At 45.5% G+C, this 27,269-nt stretch overlaps 1 protein-coding gene across 6 annotated transcripts in view; it reads left to right on the top strand.

The window, feature by feature from the left end:
• LOC109875680 (retinoic acid receptor alpha) overlaps positions 1 to 27,269 on the top strand; it is a 273,460-nt gene that overhangs the window by 213,746 nt on the left and 32,445 nt on the right. Inside the window, exon 1 of one of the 6 annotated variants that reach the window (XM_031804749.1) lies at positions 1,468 to 2,530. The exons of 3 other annotated variants lie outside the window; for them this stretch is intronic. In XM_031804749.1, coding sequence (XP_031660609.1) covers positions 2,356 to 2,530 — 175 coding nt within the window. In that variant the 5' untranslated portion in view covers positions 1,468 to 2,355. Of the gene's footprint in view, positions 1 to 1,467; positions 2,531 to 27,269 lie in introns of those variants that run through there. 2 more of the 6 variants (XM_020468097.2, XM_031804753.1) reach the window with 2 other exon arrangements.

The following is a 27,269-nucleotide window of genomic DNA, read 5'->3' as shown; positions in this document are numbered from 1 at the left end:
TGTCCTGCTTTACCAGCCATATGTAAAGTGGGACAACTTGGAGTAGCAAAAGTGGGACAGTCTTATAGGCTTTTCCACTGGAGGAAATGCATCCCGTTTACATTAGCGACCCCTTGTACAGTACATTTTAGTCAGGGCTCTGGTTCTTGCGGAACTATATCCTGTTTGTTTGGTGTAGTGCTTTTATTAGGTCTGTTATTTGAGTGAATTCATACAAAATGAGACACGTGTTGCATTTCCATCTTCTGTAACCTATTTTGACATCTGTCCAACATTCTAGCCCAACCAACACATGATACTGTACATTCCTGAAATCCTCAGGTGTTTCCCAATCACACAACATTCAAGTCGATTATCATTGGGGTTACAATTAGTATTATAATATTGGTGTCCCAGTTTATCTAACATGCTGTCCCAGTATAGCAAATGTGACCTGAAAATATGGTTTTGACTCGACCTACGTAAATGGGCGTGTCATGCCTCCTGTGAATATGATAGCAAGTTTTTTTTGTGTGATTAGGAAACATGCTGAGGATTTCAGAAATGTATCGTGTGATGGGCTAATATATTGGATAGATGTCTGAAGAGCATACAGAAGATGGCCATTATTTGCTTTTCCAACTTATTCTGAATTCTTCCTTATATGATATATATATATATATATATTATATAATATAACTATCATCATGGTTATAAAGTTTGTATTACCTATTATTTGGATGGAAATGGAAAGTGTTTCAACATGGTTATAACAATTGAATATAAACTAGTGGTGTGTATTCCTTTAAGGAAGTGGCAACAATGTTGCACCCACACCAACTTGATGTCGACAACTTCCTTCAACTATTAGAAACAACTTTATATATTTGATTGTGGTTGTAAAAAGTGCCCGTTATTGGTTACAGTGCCTGGTTGACTGTGGCTCTTAGCCTCTGAGCAGAAAGCAGAAGTAATCTACGCTTGTTCATTGAGCAGCACTTTGGGAAGTGGGATTGTGTAATATCGGGTGTACAAGGTGGGAAACCTTGAATGATGTCAGGTGAGAAGCGCAGAGGCAAATCCGAGTCAGCATCTGGGTCATTTGGAGGTGAGGCTGCCTGTTTCCTTGAGTTCAAGAAAAGTTCAGCCGAATAGCGTTAGGCGAATTAGCAGACTGAGAGGGGAAAAAACGGAGGGTAGTGAACGATGAGAACACGGAGAAGGAGTCAAATTAGTTGGAAGGACGAGCCCAAATGACGAGGAAGGGTAGACAACTTTTAGGAAAATAGTTATAGGCTCATGGAAGAATCAATTATGTTAATGAGCTCGCTGAAAATACAAAAGGTTCATTTAAAGAGTTTACTAAACCTAATTATCTTTCAATACGCACTTCTATAATAGAGAGAGGCAGGCCGAGGCGCCTGCGGGCCTCGTTCCTCTCTCACCAACGCCCCGCTCTGGTTGGGGATGTCTGTGAAGGGTTACAGGAGAAGGGAGTGTAGGTGGAGCCACATGCCAGCTGCTGTGCCTGGTCACTTTCTGCAGAACATGATAGCCACGCAATTTGTGTCGGAGCGAATTCGGCTCCTCTCGAAATACAAAACAAGAAGAACCGAATGTGTTGTGCGAATCCGGACATTTTAAATGCAAGAAGGGCAAGATATGTAGCAAATCGAGTAGTCGTGCATTGGTGTTGCACGGTAGACAAAATAAGTGGATCGGCGGACAGACAGCAGGCTGATTGTCCCGTTTGCGCTCTTGATTTGTGTGGACTATTTTACTTATCCCAGAGGACGAGTTGGAACTAAATACGGAATTTCATTCTGATTGATCAGCACCTGATCTCTTTTGCCTCTGCTGATGTGGGTGCTGTGTTATTGAAATGGACTTGGACCCCTTGGCGTGATTTCAGGTATTATTGGAGTTTGTAGGGTATATTATCTAGATTTCGATCTAGTTTACTATTTGAGACAAGGCCATTGAACTGACCCGATGAAGTTATTCCGGTCGGCTTTTCGATTAAACGAATCGTTCGGCGCATTTCAAACCTCACTTTTGACATGACGTTGGACATTATTTTTGAACGATGTGTTCAAATTGAGTGTGGGTCAATATTCCATACAATTATTTTAGTTTTGTAGCGGATTGACTCTAAACAACTAGTGGACCCGAATCCTCAAGTGTCGTGTCTATGAACGGATTTATTCCCTTTATTTTCAATGTATTGTAGTTTTTACCCTTTTGCACAGTCTACTGGTGGCAAACTGAAAACCACACGTCTGCTGCTCCTATTTTCGTGTGCCCAACTCGTTGCGCGCAGCAGACGTTCTTTCGCTCTCCTCGGACAACAATCGTCCCGCTTTCTCTCTACGTACGATGTATGAGAGTGTGGACGTCGTGGGACTGAATCCCAGCCCGAACCCGTTTTTAATGATGGATTACTACAACCAGAGCAGAGGATGTTTGATCCCAGAGAAAGGACTTGTGCCCGGAGCGCCTCATCACTACAGCACGTCCATCAGAAATCAACACTGGAACGGCTCGAATCACTGTAGGTGGCATTTTCACTGCCTCGTTCATTTCATTTCACTCATTGGCGAAGTTCACACGAAGCCCTTTACGCTCAACTATGCCACGGTGTTTCTGAGCTAAATATTCATGATATTTGTTCTCTGAAGTGTAGTGAATTATTGCGCTTTCATTTGTAACGGCTGACATTTTATTTCACATATAGCATACTATTAGCCCTATTAAATTCGTTTTAATCAGGTTAATAATCACTCGTTTATATCTCATAATTACTGTATTACTTACACCATAACCTTGCATTTAATTGACCCACGTTTGGATTCCAGCCTTCAAAAACCCACGTTCAGCTTTATTTGCAATCATGTAAAGGCATCTCTGTCGCAATAAAGCCTACAGTAGCCTATAAAGCACCCAATGTTATCCAAGCCATTGGATTTGGATGAATAACCACGAGGTTGTATCTAGGCATACCAAAGGTAATCATATCAAACTTTCCTGCTGGCGGCAGGTAGCCTAGTGGTTAGGGCGTTGGGCCAGTAACGTTTGCTGGATCGAATCCCTGAGCTGATCTGACAAATCTGTTGTTCTGCCACTGAACAAGGCAGTTAACCCACTGTTCCTAGGCCGTCATTGACAATAAGAATATGTTCTCAACTGACTTGCCTCGTTAAATAAAGGTTAAATAAATAACAAATAAAACTGCAATAAGCTCTTCTAGATACACACCTCATTAAAAATTCTGAAATGTTTTCCATTGGGGATAAATATTCATTTGAAGACCTGTAATTATGCAGATCTGTAGTCATTATATGATTATTGATATGTATTTGTTTTGTGTATTAATACACTATTTTGTTTTGGAATTTGCTCTATTTGTTTTTATTTAACATTTATTTAACTAGGCAAGTCAGTTAAGAACTAATTCTTATTTACAATGAGGGCCTACTAAAAGACAAAAGCCCCCCTGCGGGGATGGAGGCTGGGATTAAAAATAATAAATCAAATTAAAATATCGGACAAAACGCATCACGACAAGAGACAACACGACATAAAGATAGACCGACGACCAAAACAGCATGGCAGCAACACAACATGGTAGCAGCACAAAACAGGGTACAAACATTATTGGGCACAGACAAATCAAATGTATTTATATAGCCCTTCGTACATCAGCTTATATCTCAAAGTGCTGTACAGAAACTCAGCCTAAAACCCCAAACAGCAAGCAATGCAGGTGTTGAAGCACGTTGGCTAGAAAAACTCCCTAGAAAGGCCAAAACCTAGAGAGGAACCAGGCTATGAGGGGTAGCCAGTCCTCTTCTGGCTGTGCCGGGTGGAGATTATAACAGAACATGGCCAAGATGTTCAAATGTTTATAAATTACCAGCATGGTGAAATAATAGGTCTGGGACAGGTAGCACGTCCGGTGAACAGGTCAGGATTCCATAGCCGCAGGCAGAACAGTTGAAACTGGAGCAGCAGCACGGCCAGGTGGACTGGGGACAGCAAGGAGTCATCATGCCAGGTAGTCCTGAGGCATGGTCCTAGGGCTCAGGTCCTCCGAGAGAGAGAAAGAAAGAGAGAATTAGAGAGAGCATACCTAAATTCACACAGGACACTGGATAAGACAGAAGTACTCCAGATATAACAAACTGACCCTAGCCCCCCGACACATTAACTACTGCAGCATAAATACTGGAGGCTGAGACAGGAGGGGTCAGGAGACACTGTGGCCCCTTCCGATGATACCCCCGTACAGGGCCAAACAGGAAGGATATAACCCCACCCACTTTGCCAAAGCACAGCCCCCACACCACTAGAGGGATATCTTCAACCACCAACTTACCATCCTGAGACAAGGCCGAGTATAGCCCACAAAAAAGACGAAAACGTCATTTATTTGTTGTAAATTGAAATTTGCTCTCATAAATGTAAGCGGGATGCATGGGGGATATGGTCACTAGTGTCACCAGGAGGTGAGGCCTCATTTAACACAGTAAATTCATCAGGCTTAAGCCATGTTTCAGTCAGGCCAATCACATCAAGATTGTGATCAGTGATTAGTTCATTGACTATAATTGCCTTTGAAAGTAAGGGATCTAACATTAAGTAGCCCTATTTTGAGATGAGGTATCACGATCTCTTTCAATAATGTCAGGAATGGAGGAGGTCTTTATCCTAGTGAGATTGCTAAGGCGAACACCGCCATGTTTAGTTTTACCCAACCCAGGTCGAGGCACAGACACTGTCTCAATGGGGATAGCTGAGCTGACTACACTGACTGTGCTAGTGGCAGACTCCACTAAGCTGGCAGGCTTGCTAACAGCCTGCTGCCTGGCCTGCACCCTATTTTATTGTGGAGCTAGAGGAGTTAGAGCCCTGTCTATGTTGGTAGATAAGATGAGAGCAACCCTCCAGCTAGGATGGAGTCCGTCACTCCTCAGCAGGCCAGACTTGGTCCTGTTTGTAGTTGAGTCCCAGAAAGAGGGCCAATTATCTACAAATGTTATCTTTTGGGAGGGGCAGAAAACAGTTTTCAACCAGCGATTGAGTTGTGAGACTGCTGTAGAGCTCATCACTCCCCCTAACTGGGAGGGGGCCAGAGACAATTACTCAATGCCGACACATCTTTCTAGCTGATTTACACGCTGAAGCTATGTTGCGCTTGGTGACCTCTGACTGTTTCATCCTAACATCGTTGGTGCCGACGTGGATAACAATATCTCTATACTCTGTACACTTGCCAGTTTTAGCTTTAGCCAGCACCATCTTCGGATTAGCCTTAACGTTGGTAGCCCTGCCACCTGTTAACAGTGTTTGATCGCTGGATGATTCGTTTTAAGTCTAATACTGCGGGTAATGGAGTCGCCAATGACTAGGGTTTTCAATTTGTCAGAGCTAATGGTGGGAGGCTTCGGCGTCTCAGACCCCGTAACGGGAGGAGTAGAGACAAGAGAAGGCTCGGCCTCAGACTCCGACTCCCTTCTTAATGGGGGAATCCGGTTGAAAGTTTCTGTCGGCTGAATGAGCGACACCGGTTGAGCATTCCTACAGCAGTTCCCTCCAGAAACCATGAGAAAGTTGTCTGGCTGCGGGGACCGTGCGAGGGGATTTATACTAACGTTACTATCTGTACTTACTGGTGGCACAGACGCTGTTTCATCCTTTCCTACACTGAAATTACCCTTGTCTAACGATTGCGTCTGAAGCTGGGCTTGTAGCACAGCTATCTTCGCCGTAAGGCGATCGTTCTCCTGTATATTATGAGTACAGCGAATGCAATTAGAAGGCATCCTGTTAATGTTACTACTTAGCTTCGGCTGTTGGAGGTCCTGACGAACCACGTCCAGATAAAGCGTCCGGAGTGAAAACGTTGAATGGAAAAAAGTTGAGTGAGGGGAAAACAACTAAAAATATAAACGGTAATTAAAAAGTAAAAACCGTAAAGTTGTCAGGTAGCAAAGTAAGGTTGGCAACAAAACGCACAGCAACACGTAAACAAGTCTGCAAGTTGTGACCGGAAATGGCGTCAAAAAAAGTCTGAGCAGGTCTAGAGTCTCTCAACAGCACTAAGGGCAAGAAGGTAGAGACAACAATAAATCACACAAAGCAGCCACAACAGTCAGTGTCCATGATTGATTCTTTGAATCATGGACACTCTTACTGACAGTTGTGGCTATCCCCATATGTCAAATGGGGATAGTGGCATATTGCTGAACATATAGCATATAAGTCAATAAAAAAAAGTGCTTCAATGACCAAATGTCATCAGAAGTTATTATTTATTCTATAAACAGTGTACAGGTGGAGGAAAATGGTCCCCTGCTGCACTCACAGAATTGTCTCTAGATTATATCTGGAGCGATGGAGATCATTTTATTGTGGCAACAAAGTACCATTCTCTACCTCCGCTGGGGGTAACCTGCTGTGCCACTAGTGACAAAGCACACTGGGACTTTAAGGTAGAAGTGGTCTGCTTGTTCATTACTGCTGAGTGACCAAAACAGCCTCTCAAATCCTGAGAACGGAACATATCCTCAGTAAATCTGGACTATGTAAATGAGAACATGTGTATATCTCATCAGGGTATTGACAAATGTACCCAGGCCCCAGGGTTTGTCATATGAATATCCGTCCTGCCTGACCTGATTCTGTGTTTACTAAAAGTCATAAGGTTTGGACAGAGATGGGGATTAGACATTGAGAAACATATTGACAACAACACCAATCACAGACAGAAACTCCTCACATGCTGCTGGTCTTGTTTGGGAGGTTACATCTCTACTAGGGTTAAAGCAATACAACTCCTCGGCAACACAACACAGGCAGCAAAAGCCCTTACTGAGCTGTGGACTCCACCGTGTACACTATTATTGTATAGGTCCAGTGAGCGGCTCTAGTCGTGGCATTGATTTTGAACCATGTGAGCTAATATGCGAAAGGCTAGCTGAGGGGAAAACCAGGAAAAGACCTCTGATCCCAAGCTCTGGTACACATTGTTGTGTGGGGAGAGGTCTGCCTTACTGCCTGGACACGATAAAAAGTTTAGTGCCCAATGGGGGAAACTGAGGGGGGTTGGAGGGAGTCGGAGGGTAGGGAGTCGGTGGGGGTGTACATAATGTCCTTTGGTGTCATCACATGGCTTTGGAGGCTTATTGGATCACGGGTAAAAAAAGCAACAAAAAAAATGCCATAGACAACAAGATTTTGTTTCTATTTGCGGGGGGATATATCTTAACCAATGAGGGCTAGGATAGTCCAATGTCTGGTGCACCGATCTCCATTATTCATCAGATGACCCTTCAGAAGTCCTCTCAACTCTGAGTACATTCAGTGAAATCAGTCTAAAACTGCCTCTAAGAAACATGATCAGCTGCCACTAGTCACCGTATTATATATTGACATGCTCCAGGTGAGCGGTGTTATCACCATCCAGCCATGTCAGTGAGTCGCGGTCATCAAAGGGAACAACAACCGCAGTAGTAATCTGTTATTGTGTTGTAGAACAATGCCAGGTCTCATCGACGGGTTCAAGCAGATTTAAATGCACTTGATTCCATTCCTTTCAAGAGGGCTGCTGCCGCCAGAATCCTTACAGCAATTACTGGCTCATGCATGAAGGAATGCGCATGGCCCTTTTCACATGACTGTCACACACTGCACGGGGAGGGGGGTTGGTGGTGGGGTAAGGATGACACATGGTGGGCTCCAGTCACTGCGAGAGAACTCCGGCTTAGGACTGCATCTCTGAGGCTGTCATATGGTTTGTTGGGTTTGCGCGCTGACACCAGCCCATGGAGCAGAGTTTTGACTGAGTCTTTTTTTTTTTATCAAGGCAGAACTGCCAAATACAGACCTATTGGCTCTAATCGCCTGTATTGGGGGGGGGGGGGGGGGGTTGTTAACTGCTTGCCTAATCGGACTCGTGGTATTTAAGTGCGGAAGTCCTTTCGGAGTGGGGGGAATTTGGTAGAAAAAACAGATGGTATTTTTGTTTTCCAATGCTAAGGACTGTAATAGCCGGAGCAATTTTGGGCAGGGCGAGTGAATTAGTTTAAGGGGAAGAGTTCCAGTTTGCTTGTGAAGTGTAAACCCGTGCGGTTTCTCCTAGGGCTGAGGACTTACAGCGTCATACAGCGTAGCGAGACTGCCCTGTAATTGTTTGTGCTGTTATTACAGCGCATGGAAACTGTGGCTGGTCTGTTTGGACGCTGCGATTGCCAAACGATTGTGGTGTTGGCTTTGCAAATGAGCTATGGATATTGTTTCCGCCCCTGACATACAAGCTGCACCTGGCATTATGCACCAGGGACTTGAAAGAGTTCATAAATAACTTTGCATAAAAAGACGTCAGTTCCACTAAACCCCCAAAAAGCTGGTGTTTTGTAACACTGCAATGTGGAGATGCTGAGCATAACAACTGTGGGAAAAATGGTCATTCAACCAGGCTTGTGGTAGAATAGATTCAAATTTTGAATCTGATGTTCTATATACTCTGAACGCAACATGTAATGTGTTGGTCCCATATTTCATGAGCTGAAATAAAAGATCCCAGAAATGTTCCATACGCACAAAAAGCTTATTTCTCTCAACTTTTGGGCACTAATTTGTTTACATCCCTGTTAGTGAGCATTTCTCTGCCAAGATAATCCACCCAGCTGACAGGTGTGGCATATCAAGAAGCTTAAATAACATGCTCATTACACAGGTGCACCTTGTGCTGGGGACAAAAGGCCACTCTAAGTTTTGTCACACTACACAATGCCACAGATGTCTCAAGTTTTGAGGGAGCATGCAATTGGCATGCTGACTGCAGGAATGTCCACCAGAGCTGTTGCCAGAGTATAATGTTAATTTCTCTACCATAAGCTGCACCCAATGTCGTTTTAGAGAATCAGGCAGCACATCCAACAGGCCTCACAGCCCCAGACCATGTGTATGGCAAGGTGTGGGAGAGCGGTTTTCTGATGTCAACGTTGTGAACAGAGTGCCCCATGGTGGCGGTGGGGTTATGGTATGGGCAGGCCTACGCTACGGACAACAAACACATGCATTTTATCAACGGCAAGTTGAATGCACACAGAGACTGTGGCGAGATCCTGAGGCCCATTCATCCGCCACAATCACCCCATGTTTCAGCAATGATCTGTACACAATTCCTGGAAGCTGAAAATGTCCCTTTTTTTCCATGGCCTGCATACTCACCAGACATGACACCAATTGAGCATGTTTGGGATGCTCTGGATTGACATGTCTGGCAGTGTGTTCCAGTACCCGCCAATATCCAGCAACTTCACACGGCCACTGAAAGGAATGGGACAACATTCCACCGCCCACAATCAACAGCCTGATCAACTCTGTGCGAAGGAGATGTGTGGCGCTGCAAGACGCAAATGGTGGTGACACCAGATACTGACTGGATTTCTGATCCACGCCCCTACTTTATTCTTTTCATAGTATCTGTGACCAGCAGATGCACATCTGTATTCCTGTCATCTGAAATCCATAAATTTGGGCCTAATGTAAAATGTTGTTTATATTCTCATTCAGTATAGATTAGTCTACTGTAAATCACTGGTCATGTGCTTGGGTTTGTGTTCTTTCACTAGAATACTGCAGGCCTTTTGCTACCCTACCATTTTGAACCACAGCATTTGCCCTTTGTGTCAATGCCATGTCCCTATATATTTTCTGCATACTCTTTCATGTCCAGACTCATCGAGTACCTTTTAGTGCTTTTATGGATAGGGTCTTTTTCCCTTGAGACTGTGTGGACTTGAACCTGATGGGACAGGCTAGATGGATGGACAGGCCTGTGTTGGGCAAGGTCCCCTGTTTTGACAGGGTGAACAGCAGACACAGTCTCACGTGCGTCCGCCTGCTCCTGTCAGCCCTTCAGACGGTGATTTAGTGGCCCTGCCGGACGGCTGGAAGCCCAGAGCGCAGTGTTCCACAGAACGACGCCCGCTTTCACCTTCAGGTGCACATCAATAACCTGCTTTGTCATCAAGGTATGTTTGTAATGGCGCGGGGTGAAAGGAGTTCAGCGCCGTGCCTGGGAAAGGCCGCGAGGCAGCATTTCACAACCTGCCGTCACTCGCCTTCTCAAATGGCACCCTGTTGTCAACCTTCAAAGCAGCCATCGCTTTAATGCCATGCATAATTGACCAAATACAGACGCCTCTCTTAGCCAGGTTACCAGCGGCATCCGGGTCACGCGGCGCACTCACGCGTTATTGTTTTTTAAAAAGGAGCTAAATGTATGTGGTTCATCACCTTCAGTATTGGCACTTGGCACTGCACATGTTTCACGTACACACAAAAAACAGCGCTGACTTCAAGGGTTTTAATGTCATGTGGGCGGCACAGTAAGAACCTCTTCAGACCTCAATCATGAGGGGAATTCAGCATATTTGTGCGGTGATTGTGTTTATGCTCACAATCTCACCCTTGGATCCAACAACAGACTCCGGCTTGTTTGCAGAGAGAATTAGCCAGGGGCATTGGTCAGAGTACTGTACGCAAGCTGGGTTTGACGCTAAATCCCCAGACAACGGTGGGTTACGCTGCAAAGCCCACTTCGATGAACAAAGCAAAGCGGACCGAATGGATTCAGACAGTGTCATTGATTTATTAGAGCTTAAGGGGGACTGGTAATTGCAGACATTGTGACTATAGGCCGTAATCTCACTATCGATAATGACGTTCTCCCTCTGTCCCCAGACAGAGACAGACAGACAGACAGACAGACAGACAGACAGACAGACAGACAGACAGACAGACAGACAGACAGACAGACAGACAGACAGACAGACAGACAGACAGACAGACAGACAGACAGACAGACAGACAGACAGACAGACAGACAGACAGACAGACAGACAGACAGACAGACAGACAGACAGACAGACAGACAGACAGACAGACAGACAGACAGACAGACAGGACAGACAGACAGACAGACAGACAGACAGACAGACAGACAGACAGACAGACAGACAGACAGACAGACAGACAGACAGACAGACAGACAGACAGACAGACAGACAGACAGACAGACAGACAGACAGACAGACAGACAGACAGACAGACAGACAGACAGACAGACAGACAGACAGACAGACAGACAGACAGACAGACAGACCAGACAGACAGACAGACAGACAGACAGACAGACAGACAGACAGACAGACAGACAGACAGACAGACAGACAGACAGACAGACAGACAGACAGACAGACAGACAGACAGACAGACAGACAGACAGACAGACAGACAGACAGACAGACAGACAGACAGACAGACAGACAGACAGACAGACAGACAGACAGACAGACAGACAGACAGACAGACAGACAGACAGACAGACAGACAGACAGACAGACAGACAGACAGACAGACAGACAGACAGACAGACAGACAGACAGACAGACAGACAGACAGACAGACAGACAGACAGACAGACAGACAGACAGACAGACAGACAGACAGACAGACAGACAGACAGACAGACAGACAGACAGACAGACAGACAGACAGACAGACAGACAGACAGACAGACAGACAGACAGACAGACAGACAGACAGACAGACAGACGACAGACAGACAGACAGACAGACAGACAGACAGACAGACAGACAGACAGACAGACAGACAGACAGACAGACAGACAGACAGACAGACAGACAGACAGACAGACAGACAGACAGACAGACGACAGACAGACAGACAGACAGACAGACAGACAGACAGACAGACAGACAGACAGACAGACAGACAGACAGACAGACAGACAGACAGACAGACAGACAGACAGACAGACAGACAGACAGACAGACAGACAGACAGACAGACAGACAGACAGACAGACAGACAGACAGACAGACAGACAGACAGACAGACAGACAGACAGACAGACAGACAGACAGACAGACAGACAGACAGACAGACAGACAGACAGACAGACAGACAGACAGACAGACAGACAGACAGACAGACAGACAGACAGACAGACAGACAGACAGACAGACAGACAGACAGACAGACAGACAGACAGACAGACAGACAGACAGACAGACAATGGCTTAGGTTAAGGTGGTTGTACTTTAAAATATTCATAGCCTCTTTATTTAAATCAATTCTGGGTATATGAAGGCAGCCAAGCGTCAGACTGTCAGAAATTGAGCCGGCTTGTTGTAATCACCTCTTTACTTATCTCTACAGATGGTTTGTTCGCAATGTGCTCTGCTTGGCTGGCTACACAGCATATTGAGAAGAGCTCCCGGTCTCTCTCAATAACTCTCTCCCCACCACCCTCTTTGTGTCTCATCCACACCCCCTGATAATAGAACATGCATAAATTCATTGAGGTATCGAACCGAGGACATTTATCACCCCAGATTTCATCTAGCAGGTGTTCTCATTCCCAAAGTGTTTCTCTTTTTCCGCCTGTTCCATGGTTGCATTCTTTCACATGATGCCTAGGTGGTAATCTAGAACCTCTCGGTCTGGAATTATTCGTCTTTAGGCTGTCCTCATTTTTATTCTTATTTGACACTAGTTTCCTGTTCATGTGCTCTCTGTACATGGAGTTATTACAAGGAAAGTCATCATATTTCATCAGAAACTGCATAATTCTCTCCACTTGCAGCAGGGTGAAATACCCCCCACAAACTCTATCCCTTTGACGCAAAGCAAGATGGCCGTCTGGCGTCTGACAATCGCCATGCCCTCTGGTGCTCCTCTGGAGAGTCTGAATGTTGCTACATCATCACACGCAGAGCCAGCCAACTGTGTACGTCTCAGGTTGTATGTCTCCACACAATGGAATTTAGAGAGTGGGACATCCGTACCAAATGCCGCGAATAGCCCAGAAAATGGGGCAAAGGTTAGCACGCTAAAAATAATGGCAGTGTTCCTGCATCTGCGAGAGAAAGAGTTACTGCCACCAAAGTGAATTTTAATCTCTCACCAAAATAGGCACTCAGGATGGATACTGTATACTGCTCTTACATTTAAATAAAAATTGAAGGTCATATCATATATCCACAATCTATTTTATTCATTCTCATGAAAGTGTATCCGTCTCATTTTCTGCACCAGGACCTAGTTTTAATAATAGGGGGCCAACCTGTGCCTGAGCACAAAAAGAAACAAGCCATTGAGTCTCTGTGGCTCAGATGATCTCATTGCGGTTACAGAAGCTGGTTCCTTATTTGCTCTGCCGTCACAATAGTGTTGTCTGTGTTTGTAAGGCTGTGTCTAGACTTGACAGTTCATGCAGCTTTAGTATTCTGATCATAGAGTTCTGATCATGGAATTCCGAACGCTACACCTACATTTAAAGGGATTGCAAAAGGTTTAGCATAAGTCTAGCAAAATCATTTCTCACACGCTGGGAATGTATTTCCTCCAACGTTATAATGAAAAGTAGGGATGGATGCACGATATATCGGTGAACATATCGGAATTGCCGATTTCACAAAAAATTACATCAGTGCTGGCCCATGTCTAGTTTAACACCCGATGTGCAAAACCGATGTCAAAGCTGACTTGTATACCTATATAACGAATGTACATGACGTAAATACGCCACGTAAAAGTTTGCACTATACGTGCAACACCTAACCTAGCCCACAATGTCTGCTGTAAGGATCAAGCAGTCAACAAGTCGAGCAGTTATTTGAAAGAGTAACAACATTTCAGCGAGACAACTCAAAGGCGAAATCCATTAACGCCAAGTTAATAGAATTCATTGCCCTTGACAATCAACCGCTCTCTGTCATGGCTTTCGCTGACTGGTCGAGCACCGGTTAACACTACCAAGTGCGCTATTTTTCAGATGTTGCTCTACCGGAGTTACACAGTAATAGCATCACTGCTATTAGCTTCATGACATGTATATACTATGAAACGCTATTTGGGTCTTTGCGTGTCAAAAAGATACAGTAGCACTGTCAAAGCTGTACAAAAAAACAAGCAACTAATGGCCATGAATGATGTGTTTACCGCATTGGTAATAAAGCGTTCTTTTGACCGTAACTTCTGGGGTAGCTAGCTTTGCTTGGTACCTAGCTACCACCAATACAACCAGCCTGAAAACAATGACCAGTGGAAACTGCAGTCATGTTCATTATTCTTAGCAATGATTTAGGAATCCTTGTAAGTATTAGCTAGGTTGCCACTTGTCAAGTTGTTCGCCTATTGAAATTGAACTTCAGTTCATGAAAATAAATAGCTAGTCAGCTACTTAACCCTGTTGCCCAAAGCTAACATTATAAGCAGTTAGCTAGTTTCATCTGGCTAGTGAGGCTTGACCAGACCGTGTTATGTATTGTGAAGCTAGCCAGAATAAGGATTAGGCACAATAGTGGAATTTGCGGTTTGCCTTCAAAATAAAAGTATGTCATTGACAGTGATGCAAATGAATACAAATAGTAGAATTATTCCATGCTTTTATTTTGAAGGCTAACCTCAAATTCCACTATTGTGGCTAATCCTTATTGTGGCTAGCTTCACATAGATGGTCCGACCACCATTAATCAGCTAAGAACTCTCTTATAAATTAGTTATTTTAGATGATGACACCAAGTTATATATAACTATAACTACTGAAACAGATTGTTGTTTTGCTGTGTTTTTGGGGAAGAACATTGTTTGCATCCATGAGCAAGCTGGCTTTTTGTTATGACCTGCACTGTAGGTGCGCGAGACAACTTTACCAGTATCATAGCATATGTTTTGATGAATCGTTGTGACATATGTAATACGAGAGATAGTATAATCAATGTGTAATAACTGTGTAAAAAATGTATGAATGCTATTCAGGTCCTGATAGGTCAACAAGCTTATTTGACACGTTAAATAGTATCTTTGACACGCAAAGACCCAAACGCGTTCCATAGAAATCCTGGTTGGGAATGAAACGACTGAACAATGAAACAGCACAGCAAGTAAGTGAAAGAAATAGGGTCTGATTATGCTTTACTAGTAATGAGGACATACGTAAATGGCAACAAAATAACTTTTTGGTGTGTGTAACCTTTTATTTAACTAGGCAAGTCAGTTAAGTACAAATTCTTATTTACAATGACAGCCTACCCTGGACGATGCTAAGCCAATTGTGCGCCGCCCTATGGGACTCTAAAACACAGCAGGATGTGATACAGCCTGGATTCGAACCAGGGACTGTAGTGCGATCTTCATATTCTGATAGCAGAAGACGTATGTACAGTTCATTCGTAAAATATTCAGACCCCTTGACTTGTTCCACATTTTATTACATTACAGCCTTATTCTATAATGGATGAACATTGTTTCCCCCTCATCAATCAACACACAATATCTCATAATGACAAATCAAAAAGAGGTTTTTAGAAATGTAGGCAAATGTGTCGCATTTACATAAATTGGCAGCGATTACAGCCTTGTCTTCTTGGGTATGATGCTACTGTACAAGCTTGACACACATGTATTTGGGGGAGTTTCTCAAATTATTCTCTGCAGATACTCTCAAACTCTTGTCAGGTTGGATGGGGAGCGTCACTGCACAGCTATTTTCCAGTCTCCCCAGAGATGTTTGATCGAGTTCAAGTCTGGGCTCTGGCTGGGCCACTCAAGGACACTCAGAGAGTCCTGTGTTGTCTTGGCTGTGTGCTTAGGGTCATTGTCCTGTTGGAAGGTGAAACTTCGCCCCAATCTGAGGTTCTGAGTGCTCTGGAGCAGGTCTTCATCAAGGATCTCTCTGTACTTTGCTTCGCTCATCTTTCCCTCTATCCTCACTAGTCTCCCAGTCCCTGCCGCTGAAAAACATCCCACAGCATAATGCTGCCATCACCGTGCTTGGAGGTTCCAAACTTCTTCCATTTAAGAATGATGGAGGCCACTGTGTCCTTTGGGACCTTCAATGCTGCAGACATTTTTTGGTACCCTTCCCCAGATCTGTGTTTTGACACAATCCTGTCTCAGAGCTCTACAGACAATTCCTTCAACCTCATGGCTTGGTTTTTGATCTGACATGCACCTTAGATAGACAGGTGTGTGCTTTTCCAAAGTATGCCCAATTGAATTTACCACAGGTGGACTCCAATCAAGTTGTAGAAACATCTCAAGGATGAGTAATGGAAACATGATGCACCTGAGCTCAATTTTGAGTCTCATAGCAAAGGGTCTGAATACCTATGTAAATCAAGTATTTCTGTTTTTTATTTTTAATACATTTTCCGTTTTGTCATTATGGAATATTTGTGTGTAGCTTAATGCATGTTTTATTGAATCCATTTTAGAATAAGGCTGTAAGGTAACAAAATGTGGAAAAAGTCAAGGGGTCTGAATACTTTCCAAATGTACTGTATATACCTTATTTCCATTCCTCCAGCCAAATCACAGGTAGGCTTTTGCAAATATGATCATCTCAGCCATTCTATGCAGTATTGTATTATACATTGTGAAGTTAAATGCTACATGTCTTGAGTAAAAGAGTGAATATCAGTGACAGGTTGTTTTATGTATAACATAACATTTAGAAAACCGGAACAAGCGTCTGGGAGATGGAGCGATACCCCCGTGGTATCGCGATACTAAGCCTGGTACCAGTATCGTTAGTGAAATGTTGGTATCGTGACAACACTAGTAGTTGTGGAGATATTATGGTAGGTTAGCAGTAATGCTATATAGACAGACCCCATCTCCTGAAGAAGTGTAATATCTAGGCTAAAGCTCACTGCGTCATAGTCCAGTTTCTGGCTATGGACCTCGATAGGAATACGGCTACTTCTCATCTGGAGACGTTTCAGACAGACACTGTTCAGTGAAGGAGGAGAAACGGCACCCTGGGGATTTCTAGCCTACAGCTCCCAGTGTTTTGACGTTTCAGACAGACACTGTTCAGTGAAGGAGGAGAAACGGCACCCTGGGGATTTATAGCCTACAGCTCCCAGTGTTTTGACGTTTCAGACAGACACTGTTCAGTGAAGGAGGAGAAACGGCACCCTGGGGATTTCTAGCCTACAGCTCCCAGTGTTTTGACGTTTCAGACAGACACTGTTCAGTGAAGGAGGAGAAACGGCACCCTGGGGATTTCTAGCCTACAGCTCCCAGTGTTTTGACGTTTCAGACAGACACTGTTCAGTGAAGGAGGAGAAACGGCACCCTGGGGATTTCTAGCCTACAGCTCCCAGTGTTTTGACGTTTCAGACAGACACTGTTCAGTGAAGGAGGAGAAACGGCACCCTGGGGATTTCTAGCCTACAGCTCCCAGTGTTTTGACGTTTCAGACAGACACTGTTCAGTGAAGGAGGAGAAACGGCACCCTGGGGATTTCTAGCCTACAGCTCCCAGTGTTTTGACGTTTCAGACAGACACTGTTCAGTGAAGGAGGAGAAACGGCACCCTGGGGATTTCTAGCCTACAGCTCCCAGTGTTTTGACGTTTCAGACAGACACTGTTCAGTGAAGGAGGAGAAACGGCACCCTGGGGATTTCTAGCCTACAGCTCCCAGTGTTTTGACGTTTCAGACAGACACTGTTCAGTGAAGGAGGAGAAACGGCACCCTGGGGATTTCTAGCCTACAGCTCCCAGTGTTTTGACGTTTCAGACAGACATATGAAATATCGAAATGACTATGACTGTCCCTTCCTCATTTAGGCCACTTTTCTTTCTTTCATCCACTGGCTGTTGTCTTAGATCTGGGAGCAAATGGAGATGTGCCGTCTGCGCGGTGGGGAGTCTGGTTGTGTTATATCAGGGGGAATTTCTCAGGAACCTGAGGGAAGCTTTTGAGAGGAGGCTAAAAAGGAGGAGGGCAGAGAAAGGAGGCATTTATGTATTTGTCTCATAAGAGAATAGCTTTTGATATGATTCTGTTTGGACTTCTATTTAGCTCTTTTTGCTGTTCCGTGGTAGGCAAACACACACCTCGCTGTTTAGCAACACCATCTCCGATGTTCCAATATAACTGAAGTGTTGCCCAATGAGAGTCTCACAAAGTGCTGAAAGTACAGTATATCCATCCGCAAATATTTCCTTTTCTGCTCGTACACACCTGTGTTCACACAGTGAGTAATGTTTGTGGACACAACAAGACCAGAACTGAGAGAGTGCTGTACTGTACAGCGTAACACCGATCATATCAGTAGTTAAGGAAACACTCTTACTACAGCAGTCTACTTTTCCCCTTTTCTCCAACCGAGGATGTGACTAAACGTCGGTGACACATTGAAACTGTCGTGACCGAGCCACCACACTGCGTAGACTAGTTGCTCTCTGTACTGGAGTGTAGTCCCGCTGTCTCTGAATCCCTGCTGCCTCCACGCAACAGACAGGTCTTTATTCCCTCATACCGTACGTGTGAAACCTTTTTGCACAGGCGCGGCTGATGCACAATAGCGACGGATTACTCTGTCAGCACCCTGAGCGGCGAGGTTTCACTTGGAGAAAAGGGGCTGCTGGCATTTTCAAACCCTCATCCCTCTGGAGCAGTCGCACGGTTTAATGTCATTTTTGGCTCCTGGTATTTTGCCATTTTTCTTCTTTGAACAAAACCAAGAGACTGGGTTGAGAGACAGAGAGGGAGCGAGTGAGGGAGGAAGAGAGTGAGAGCTGAGGCTTTGCTGGAAGGACTCATTATTTGTGGACTCTATGTTTCGACTGATGGAGACTTGGCCTGGAATCAGTTTTCTGTGAAACGGGCCCGTTGGCAAATTGAGTCTGGTACTGAATGACCTATATGCCGTCCTATTTAGCGGCATCCCCCGTTGTTTATCTTCATCCGCCTTTCCCACCCTCCCCCACCCTCTTCACGTCCTCTCCTGTGACATATGGAGCCAAAGCCCCACACAATCCTAATGACCCAGCAGCGACTCTGTTGATTCTACCCTTCCCACAAAGAGCCCTCCGATTAGGGCAGTTTCCATCGACACCGCTCCACAATTTGGAAACCGCGTCCATGTTGCCCCAAAACGGAGGACGGTACCGGCATACAATAGCTGTGCAGAGTGAAGCGAGAGCCGCTGACTGGCTGCCCACGTGAAGTCATTGAGCCGTCGCCTGTCGCCGAAGGGTGTGTTGCTATGCGTGCCGTCTGCATGGCTGCCTAAATGCTCTCTCGGTGGTGAAATCTTCTGTGTGAATTATGGATTGGGTGTAATGCAGCGATTAGCCCCCCCCGCCGCAAACGTCTTGGTCCTGCTGCGCTGTTGTCGGTGCGAAGGTGACCATCCAGGTGTCTGCAGCAGGATGCAAGGGACTGGAACACCCTGGGCCACAGATAAAAAAAAGGTTAGGGTAAGACCAGCTCGAAAGCCCCCATAACTGTCCTTCGCACCTCGCCCGACATCCACGGCTAAAACGTGCAGAGGTAGACTGAGGTAAGGAATATAGGCTAGTTAGTCCATTCTCCACTTTTCTCCTAAATCCCAAAGAGAGAAAGAGATGCCACCAAAGTCCAGTAGGTGGCAAGGCCTTATCTGTGTTGAAGGCCACTAGGAGTACCTCATCATGTCAAGAGGAGCGCTATAACTAACCTCTCCTTTTTGTACAACACAGAGAAAACAAGGCGCACGGAATCATGGTCAGCCGACTGTCTGATAGATGGAGAAGAGGGTTTGGGGTTCCCCTGGTAAAGGCTACCTGTACTCTCCTAGGCACAGCCACACAGAGCCCTCTCTTCAGAAGCCTGATCAACCTGCTGCTTCCCCTGACGTGGCCTCTTTTTGAGCCTGGCTGTAGTCAGTCAGTTTGATCTCATTGTGAAGCAGCCAGTCAACTCAGCGGAGGCTCCTGGACACCACTACACTCTGCTGGATGTGGACCAGTGCCTTCTGTGCAGAGGCATAATGGCTGCGTTCACTATCCCCTCAGGACTGACGCCGAGTCGGCAGGGCACGCAGCCACCGCTACGTCGCTTTTTTTAATGCTCGGTCTATCTCTTTCTTTCAGTTTTCTCATTCTCTCACTCTCTCTTTCTTCCTCTCTGTTTCTCTCTCTCCATTGACTCTCCTCCATCTCTCTGTTGCCAACTGCTCTCTTCCTCTGCTTCTCTCTTGTCCTACTCTGTCAGCTCCCATCTCTCAACCCTCTCGGCAGGGCTCTTTAAAAAATAAACGTCTTCATAAGACTCACGTTCGTATTGTCCCCATTCCCCCCCAATGGTTGTCTGTCCTCTCCTGTAGCTTAGCATAGAAACTAGGGTCTCTACCTAGCCTATACTGCATCCCATTCTCTCCTACTGTGCCATGATTTCTGAAAAGCTCCCGCTCTGTGAATAAGGCATTGGGGGGAGGCTTGCATTATGGATGGGCCACTTAGCTTAATTGACAGTTAACTGGGAAGGTCCTGGATGCTCAGGTGTAGCCGCTACACGGCCGGCAGGTCAAACGTTGAGTTTGGGGTCAGACGGGCGTGCAGGTTAACGGGGAAGGATTAACGCCTCTCACCTGGCCGACCGCAGCCTCAGGTTACCACCAAGTTCACTCTTCGCACACAGTCCATTAAACCCACACACACAAACATATGCAGACACACAAACGCAAACTGCCTCCACATGAGGCTGCCAGGGGGAGAGAGGATCAGGGGAATATCATAGTCTCATAGCACTGACTAGTACCAGTGGACATGCTGGTGGCCAGCCATGTCAGAGGAAATCTAGCTGTGTGTGTGTGTGTGCGTGTGTGTGTGTTACAGCCATGATTACATGGCTCCCCTCAGGCTGTTTGTGGAAAGGTCAGGGATCCATGCAGGAAATGAGTGTCTGCAGAGAGAGGGGATGCTTGTCTGTTCCATGCATACTGACATACACACTACTAGGGAAAAACTAAATTAACACTGACAGACAAAGCTTATCGTCCTTCATTCAATTCTGGAAACATCCCTGTTATATCCCCCAGACAGGAATAGTTGTCTGGCTACCCAGACTCATTGCTCTGGGCAAACGCTACGCCACACCCACGGACAGTAGTTTCCTCTCTGAAATGGGTCTGAGTTCCTCCCTGACCCTTCACTGAAAGCGAACACATTCAGGGTCGTCTGGCTGGTCCAGAAGCCGATAGGTTGGGCCAGAACACACGTGGGTAAAGTGGCGGTTTGAAAATCTGTCATTGGCTTTCATACTGTGATTGGTTAGAGACGATCCGAATCACTTTGTTTTGTGCAACGCCCCTCGTGCCTCTCGTCACCCACCGCAAACGACTTCAGTGACGACAGTCTTAGACTAAATAAAAGTGTGTAGCGAATGACTGTGCTGCGGAAGAATTCGGTATGAGACGTCAGGCTAAGGGAATGGGATGCCATTTGGGACTATATCTGTTTTTTCCACATTAGCGACCTGTGCTAAAGACAAATGAGTCTGTCCTCCCCAAGCTCGGCCCAAATCCGCTGCTAAGGAGCCCCCTGACTCGGCTCGGCAGACAGCTGAATCAAATGTGTGTCATCAGTCATCATTAGGGGGAATGAGGAGGAGGCTGATCTGAGGGCAGGGGTAGCTGTACTCTGCTCTACTGTGCTCCTCCATGATGACATAGGCTATAGCTGGGTGGCTAGGGTTCAAATACAAAATGAAGCTCTGTTGCTAGGTCTGTGCTGTCCATCTTTGGTGTTCTGTGCGGTCATGTACGGTTTTGGTTATTAAAAAAACGACCGTGTGTGCTGCTTCTTTTAAGAGCCGAGCCTCCTTTACTGATTAACATCCAATTCTCACTTAACACAGAAATACTGGAACAGGGATCAGCGGTTGAGTCGTGTTTGTGTGTCCATGGCTAACGACGGGGTCGGACGGTTGGGACATAGCACTGACATAGGCTGTCTCACTATGCTAAACATGTCAACTGTCTCCCAGAGGGCTTTATGGTGATTCAACCCCTTCTGGTGACCTACTAACCTGTTATAACCCCCGATCACACTGGCGCCTGCCTGACTGCCCACTGCACGCTAACGGGGGCTCCAGAGTGGCGCAGCGGTCTAAGGCACTGCATGTCAGTGCTAGAGGCGTCACTACAGACCCTGGTTCAATTCCAGGCTCTATCACAACCGTCCGTCATTGGGAATCCCATAGGGCAGCGCACAATTAGCCCAGCTTCGTCCGGGTTACGGTTTGGCCCGGGGTAGGCCGTTATTGTAAATGAGAAATTGTTCTTAACTGACTTGCCTAGTTAAATAAAGGTTAAATAAATTTAAAAAACTGGCTACTGACAGGATAATCGCACACTCACTGTCTCCTGTCTTTACCCAACACCCACTCCTCAAGACACGTGGGTTGTCTTCTTTGGATCTACCACAGCAATTATGGCTTTTAACCTGAACATGCACCTGACATTGTACTGGTGGTCCTTTATGTAGGGACTGTTTTTGTCCTGTCCATTCTTTTCCGGTTCTGTCCAACACTGGGCAGTACAGGAATGCGAACCATTATCTAGCTGTGACATCTATGGAGATAGAACATAACATGAATGACAGTTGGAATTATTAAGGTTAAAATCACTTTGACAAGTGTTTGAAGTGATCGCTTGTTATCTAAGATCTAAAGTCAGAGATGGAAACGAGATGATCCGGTCGCGATGCTATACACACGTCAGTCAGTCAGTCAGTCATGCACACACACACCTAATCATCCCCCTCATTCCTAATTGGAATGTATCACTCCTCACCTCTCCACCTGATAGCTGGTGCGTGGGCGTTCTGGCACAAAAATGGTTGTCGTGCATCACCCAGGTCAGTCCCGCACTTTGGTGGTGGAGGAGGTGAGTTTCTCCCTTACTATGTAAAGCTCTTTGTCTACCTCAGTTGGTAGAAAAACACTATAGAAATCCAATCAATTATTATTCAGTTAATTAACCATAAAGTTTGCAGAGATCAACTGGTGGTAATCCTCTCCCCTGTAAAAGACTATTGTCTTCCACACAGAGGGAGAGAAATAAGAAGAGGTTGAGCGAGAGCGAGGCAGGGAGTTTTAGTTTAACATGACAAAGCCTGATTTCAGCAACCCACTCCTTCTCTACTGACTCTCTCTGTTTTCTCTCTGTGTTTTATGTCTGTTTTCTCTCAATCCCTTGTTCGCCCATCCCCTCATAACCCTCCCCTACCTCTCCACTTCAACTCTCGAATGCAAATAGACCCCCCAGCCTCCCCTTGCATATATTGGCCCACTTCCTCTAGTGTTGAATATGCGTTTGAGAACAGAGGGCTGAATAAATGCCCGTCACAATGGATTAGGCCCTATCAATGTGCAGATAACCTCTGGAGAGAGCAAACACACAGGTATGTTTGAACTTCTGTCGGCCCACAGACGTGAGCACCCTGTCACTGTGTGTGGTGTTGGGCTAATGCAGTTTATTAGCCCTAGTTAATATACAAATTCACTGAAGGGTGTTGGCGCACAAACGTGCTTTTCGTGGCGTAGTAAATCCATAGAGATTTGTATCTCTATGGATTTAAAAAGTCTTTGAAAACTACTAATTAAGTCAGTGCTTTGCTAATCGTTGTTGATCTTTGAGGTGATACCCTGTTGTTTACTTTTGAAGACTGAGAACTTTGAAGTGGGCACATGTTTTGCTGTTTTCTAGTGTACTGCATAGTGTAAACTGAAGAATAGAGTCAGTCCAGCCACACACTGAAGGCATCTCCAGACCTGACCTCGACAGCACTACCATGCCTCATGTCCGCTGGCACAGGCCTTGTGTCTGCAGCTGCACATCAGAGAGAGAGCGTGAGACACACACTCTTACATAGTTCCACCCAGTTAACGCATCCTTTAAAAAAGAGGGATCATCTCAATGTTTGATGCAGCACTTTCACACTTTGACACAGTTCTCATTTTAAAAGCTGGTTTGTTAAGACATCAGTTGAGCATAACGATCATTGGTGTACGATTACTGTCACGTGACCCTGGCTAACTACGGCTAGGCAGTCCACAGCAGAAGTGTGTCACAAGGTATGGGGCGGTACAGGGCAGGGATTTGCCAAAAAGTTAGGCTGTATTAGTGCTAACACACCGCACACAGTCCTTCTAGAACAAACAAGCCTAGCATTCAGGACTTTATTGGGGAACCCTTTGAAATGTTTTCCTTTCATGTCACAGTTCCCCGTTCCTTAAGCTGTCTCCCAGCTCAGCTCATCATGTCTCTCCTCTCCTTGCAGTAGGCGGTATGTGGGCCAACTCGGCTGTAGGTGTTGATGCTGTTTTCTGCGTCCCAAATGGCATCCTATTCCTTTTGTTTGTGCACTACTTTTTGACCCGGGCCCGTATGGCACTATTTAGGGAATAAGGTGCCATTTGGGACGCAGCCTGTGTCACTGTGAAGTGCATGTTTGTAACGGCTCTTATAGAGACTCTGGGAAAGACCAATGAGATGATTGTGTTGCGAAACACTGTAAGCGCTGGCGTTCTATTTAATGTAGCATAGCAGTGTCTGAGAGATGACCGCACAGTTTTCCTGCCATTATGGAAGTAACAAACACGTACATACACACACACACGCACAGCTCTTTTACCAGCGTTCCTATGTTTCTGACTGAGCCGTGCACCAACACTGGACGACATCATGTGTGAAGGGCAAAATTCTCCATTCGCCACTCACGCACCTCCATGCCCTGGCATCCCCTGTTACGGCTGCCCTTTGCCCCATCTCTCAGCCACGTTGTCCCCCACAATCAGCTCATGCCAAATGTCTTGAGTCACCCCAGGCAGGTGCCAGCACACATGACCCCGGTGTCAATCAGCAGCTTAATACAGCTGATCTGCCAGAGAAAGTTGTTTGCCCACAGTGGGTAGTAGGCGATCTGTTGATCTCTTCTAATCTGAGTCAATGGACTGTAGAAGACTGTTAGCTTAATGCATGTGTTCAGCTCTGAAACTCCAAAAGCTGTTCTTACAGCTCAAATGTTACTCAGATGTGCTGAACACAAGGCTGTTGCAACATCGACGCCATCTGTTGAACTCTTCTAATCTGAGTCAATGTATTGTAGTTGACTGTTTTGTTTGTGTTCAGAATCGGAGCCGAATATGGTTATATAATAATTCAAAAGCTGTTATTATAGCTAAAGGGTTTCTGCGTTAGACTAGACAAGGCTATCGTACCGTCAGATCCGATGAACACATAACTCAGTATGGCTAAGATCTCTCTGACTCTCGCTCTCTCGACCTAATCTTTTCCATCTGCTCCTCGATCCTCTCCCCCTAGCCCAGTCTGGCCACATATGTTTAGTCTCCTCCGTTTGCCTTTGCACCAACAAGTAATGGGCTGATACTGAAACCTTGTGCATTATTACAATCCTGCCAGTGACGAGAAATGATCTTGGGCCCCTGAGAAAGGGGCTGGGAACACAAAGGAAAACATATGCTGGTTCTGAGTGTCCTAGACAATTGGCTGATTCAAACCAGACCTGGGAGATAAGAAAAGAGCTCACGCCACACACCCCCTCCCACTTCACCCATGTGTAAAGACAGCCCAAATGATCCTCCTAATACGCAGCCTGCCGCGTTTGCCCCAGTTCGGGCTCTACACTAACATGGCCATTTCCTGCAGAAGAGGAGTGATCCTGGCCCACGCAAGAATAGGGCCACTCTTACCTGTACCCTTCTGCTTCTCCTGGGGCCCTCGTCCATTAAGGGGTCCGTACCGGATTTGACTGTGTGTTTGACTTAATTTGTGGCTCTTGAGTAGTGGGGTGAACGTTTAAATGAAATTGGGATCCTTAAAGTTAAGAAAAATGCCTAATTGAAAGAGAGAAAAAAATGGAATCTCCCTCAAAATGTTAATCACAGTGCAGATGGTTTGCCTGCTCTTTCTCTTCGCTAATGATAGGAGTGTGTTTAGTCTTTTGCGTGTACAATATCCAATCCTGCTTTACTGAAGTTGCGAGACATTGCAAGCCAAGAAATTCCAAATGTTTATTTAACCTTTATTTAAGGTTAAGAACAAATTCTAATTTACAATGATGGCTTACCGGGGAACTTGTTCAGGGGCAGAACGACAGATTTTTACCTTGTCAGCTTGGGGATTCGATCCAGCAACCTTTCGGTTACTGGGCCAACGCTCTAACCACTAGGCTGCCGCCCCGAAATACAGTATATCATTGCGAGATTCAGGTTTTGCTTGCCGATAGACGGGCACACTGTTCTGACTCACCCTGTCCCTCACCATGAAAGATGCAAATATTTGTGTTCCTGGAAGTACGGCAACTAATCAGTCACCTCTGTTACAAAAATACTGAATCTTAGGAGTCGATTCCTAGTGGAAGATGTTTTCTTTCTACTAAATGTCTTGGGAAGTCATGTTATTTAACAAACTTGAAAGTACTTTTTTTGAGGAGAGAGTGCAAGCAGCTTGAGATGATTTGATTGACAGTTCTGGACTCCAAGTGATGGACGTTAGTACTGCTTCAGGAGCCACATTCCTTTCCAGACAAGTATAATACCCGTTCAGTGGCGCTTTGAAGTTATCTACAGAAAAATGTTTTGTGTTGGCATTTTAAAAAGCTGTGGTGTGCCCTTACATGCAAACAAACATGCCGTAGCCGAGGCGCTTTCAAGGGTATATGACAGCGGTAGATCTAACTTTATTATCCTGCCCTAGTGGTCATACATATTTAATAGGACCATTATCCTGCATTGTGAATTGACGTCACATTTTATTTTTCTTGTTACCATTTTAATGGAAAAACTATTTTAAATGTTTTTTAAACACTAAGCAAAATTTTCCATTTGTCCACTCTTTATAATAGACATTGGAGAGTTATTGCTATAATTGCCTTTGCATTACTGAGAACTTGAAAGCTGTTCACTCAGCCCCCCCCCCCCCCCCCCACCAATTGCAATCTAATAGCTCCCAGTCCAACAAGTGGTAGGGCCTAATTTCTCTGAATCCCAGATTCCTAACACTACCCGGACATAATAAATCTCACGCTCCCATCCAATCGTATTAAACGGGATTAAGGGCTGCAGTTTTATTTCATCTAAACATGTATATTTTTAAATCTCCTTCCAATCTGGCCAGGGGGTGGGGCATCCGGGAGTTGGTAGGGCTGCGCTTTGTGGATCTGGGAGGGGGGGTAGAGACTTTTGCGCCGATCACTCCTCCTCGTCACCAGAGCACATGTGGCTGAGATGGACAGGGAGCCCGACTCACCGCAGAGAAGCAGCAGCTTTGTGGGGTGCTTACCCTGCACTACCAGGCAGGGGGCAGTGGTAATCGTCACACTCACTCTTTCTTACAGTAATACAGACACACACAAGCATGCATTTATGCTAACACACACTCGTGCACCACTC

Source organism: Oncorhynchus kisutch, linkage group LG25 (assembly GCF_002021735.2).
Source record: "Oncorhynchus kisutch isolate 150728-3 linkage group LG25, Okis_V2, whole genome shotgun sequence".
In the NCBI taxonomy this organism is placed as follows: Eukaryota; Metazoa; Chordata; class Actinopteri; order Salmoniformes; family Salmonidae; genus Oncorhynchus; species Oncorhynchus kisutch.
Note: the sequence above shows the minus strand (reverse complement) of the source record. Positions and strands in the feature narration are given on the sequence as shown.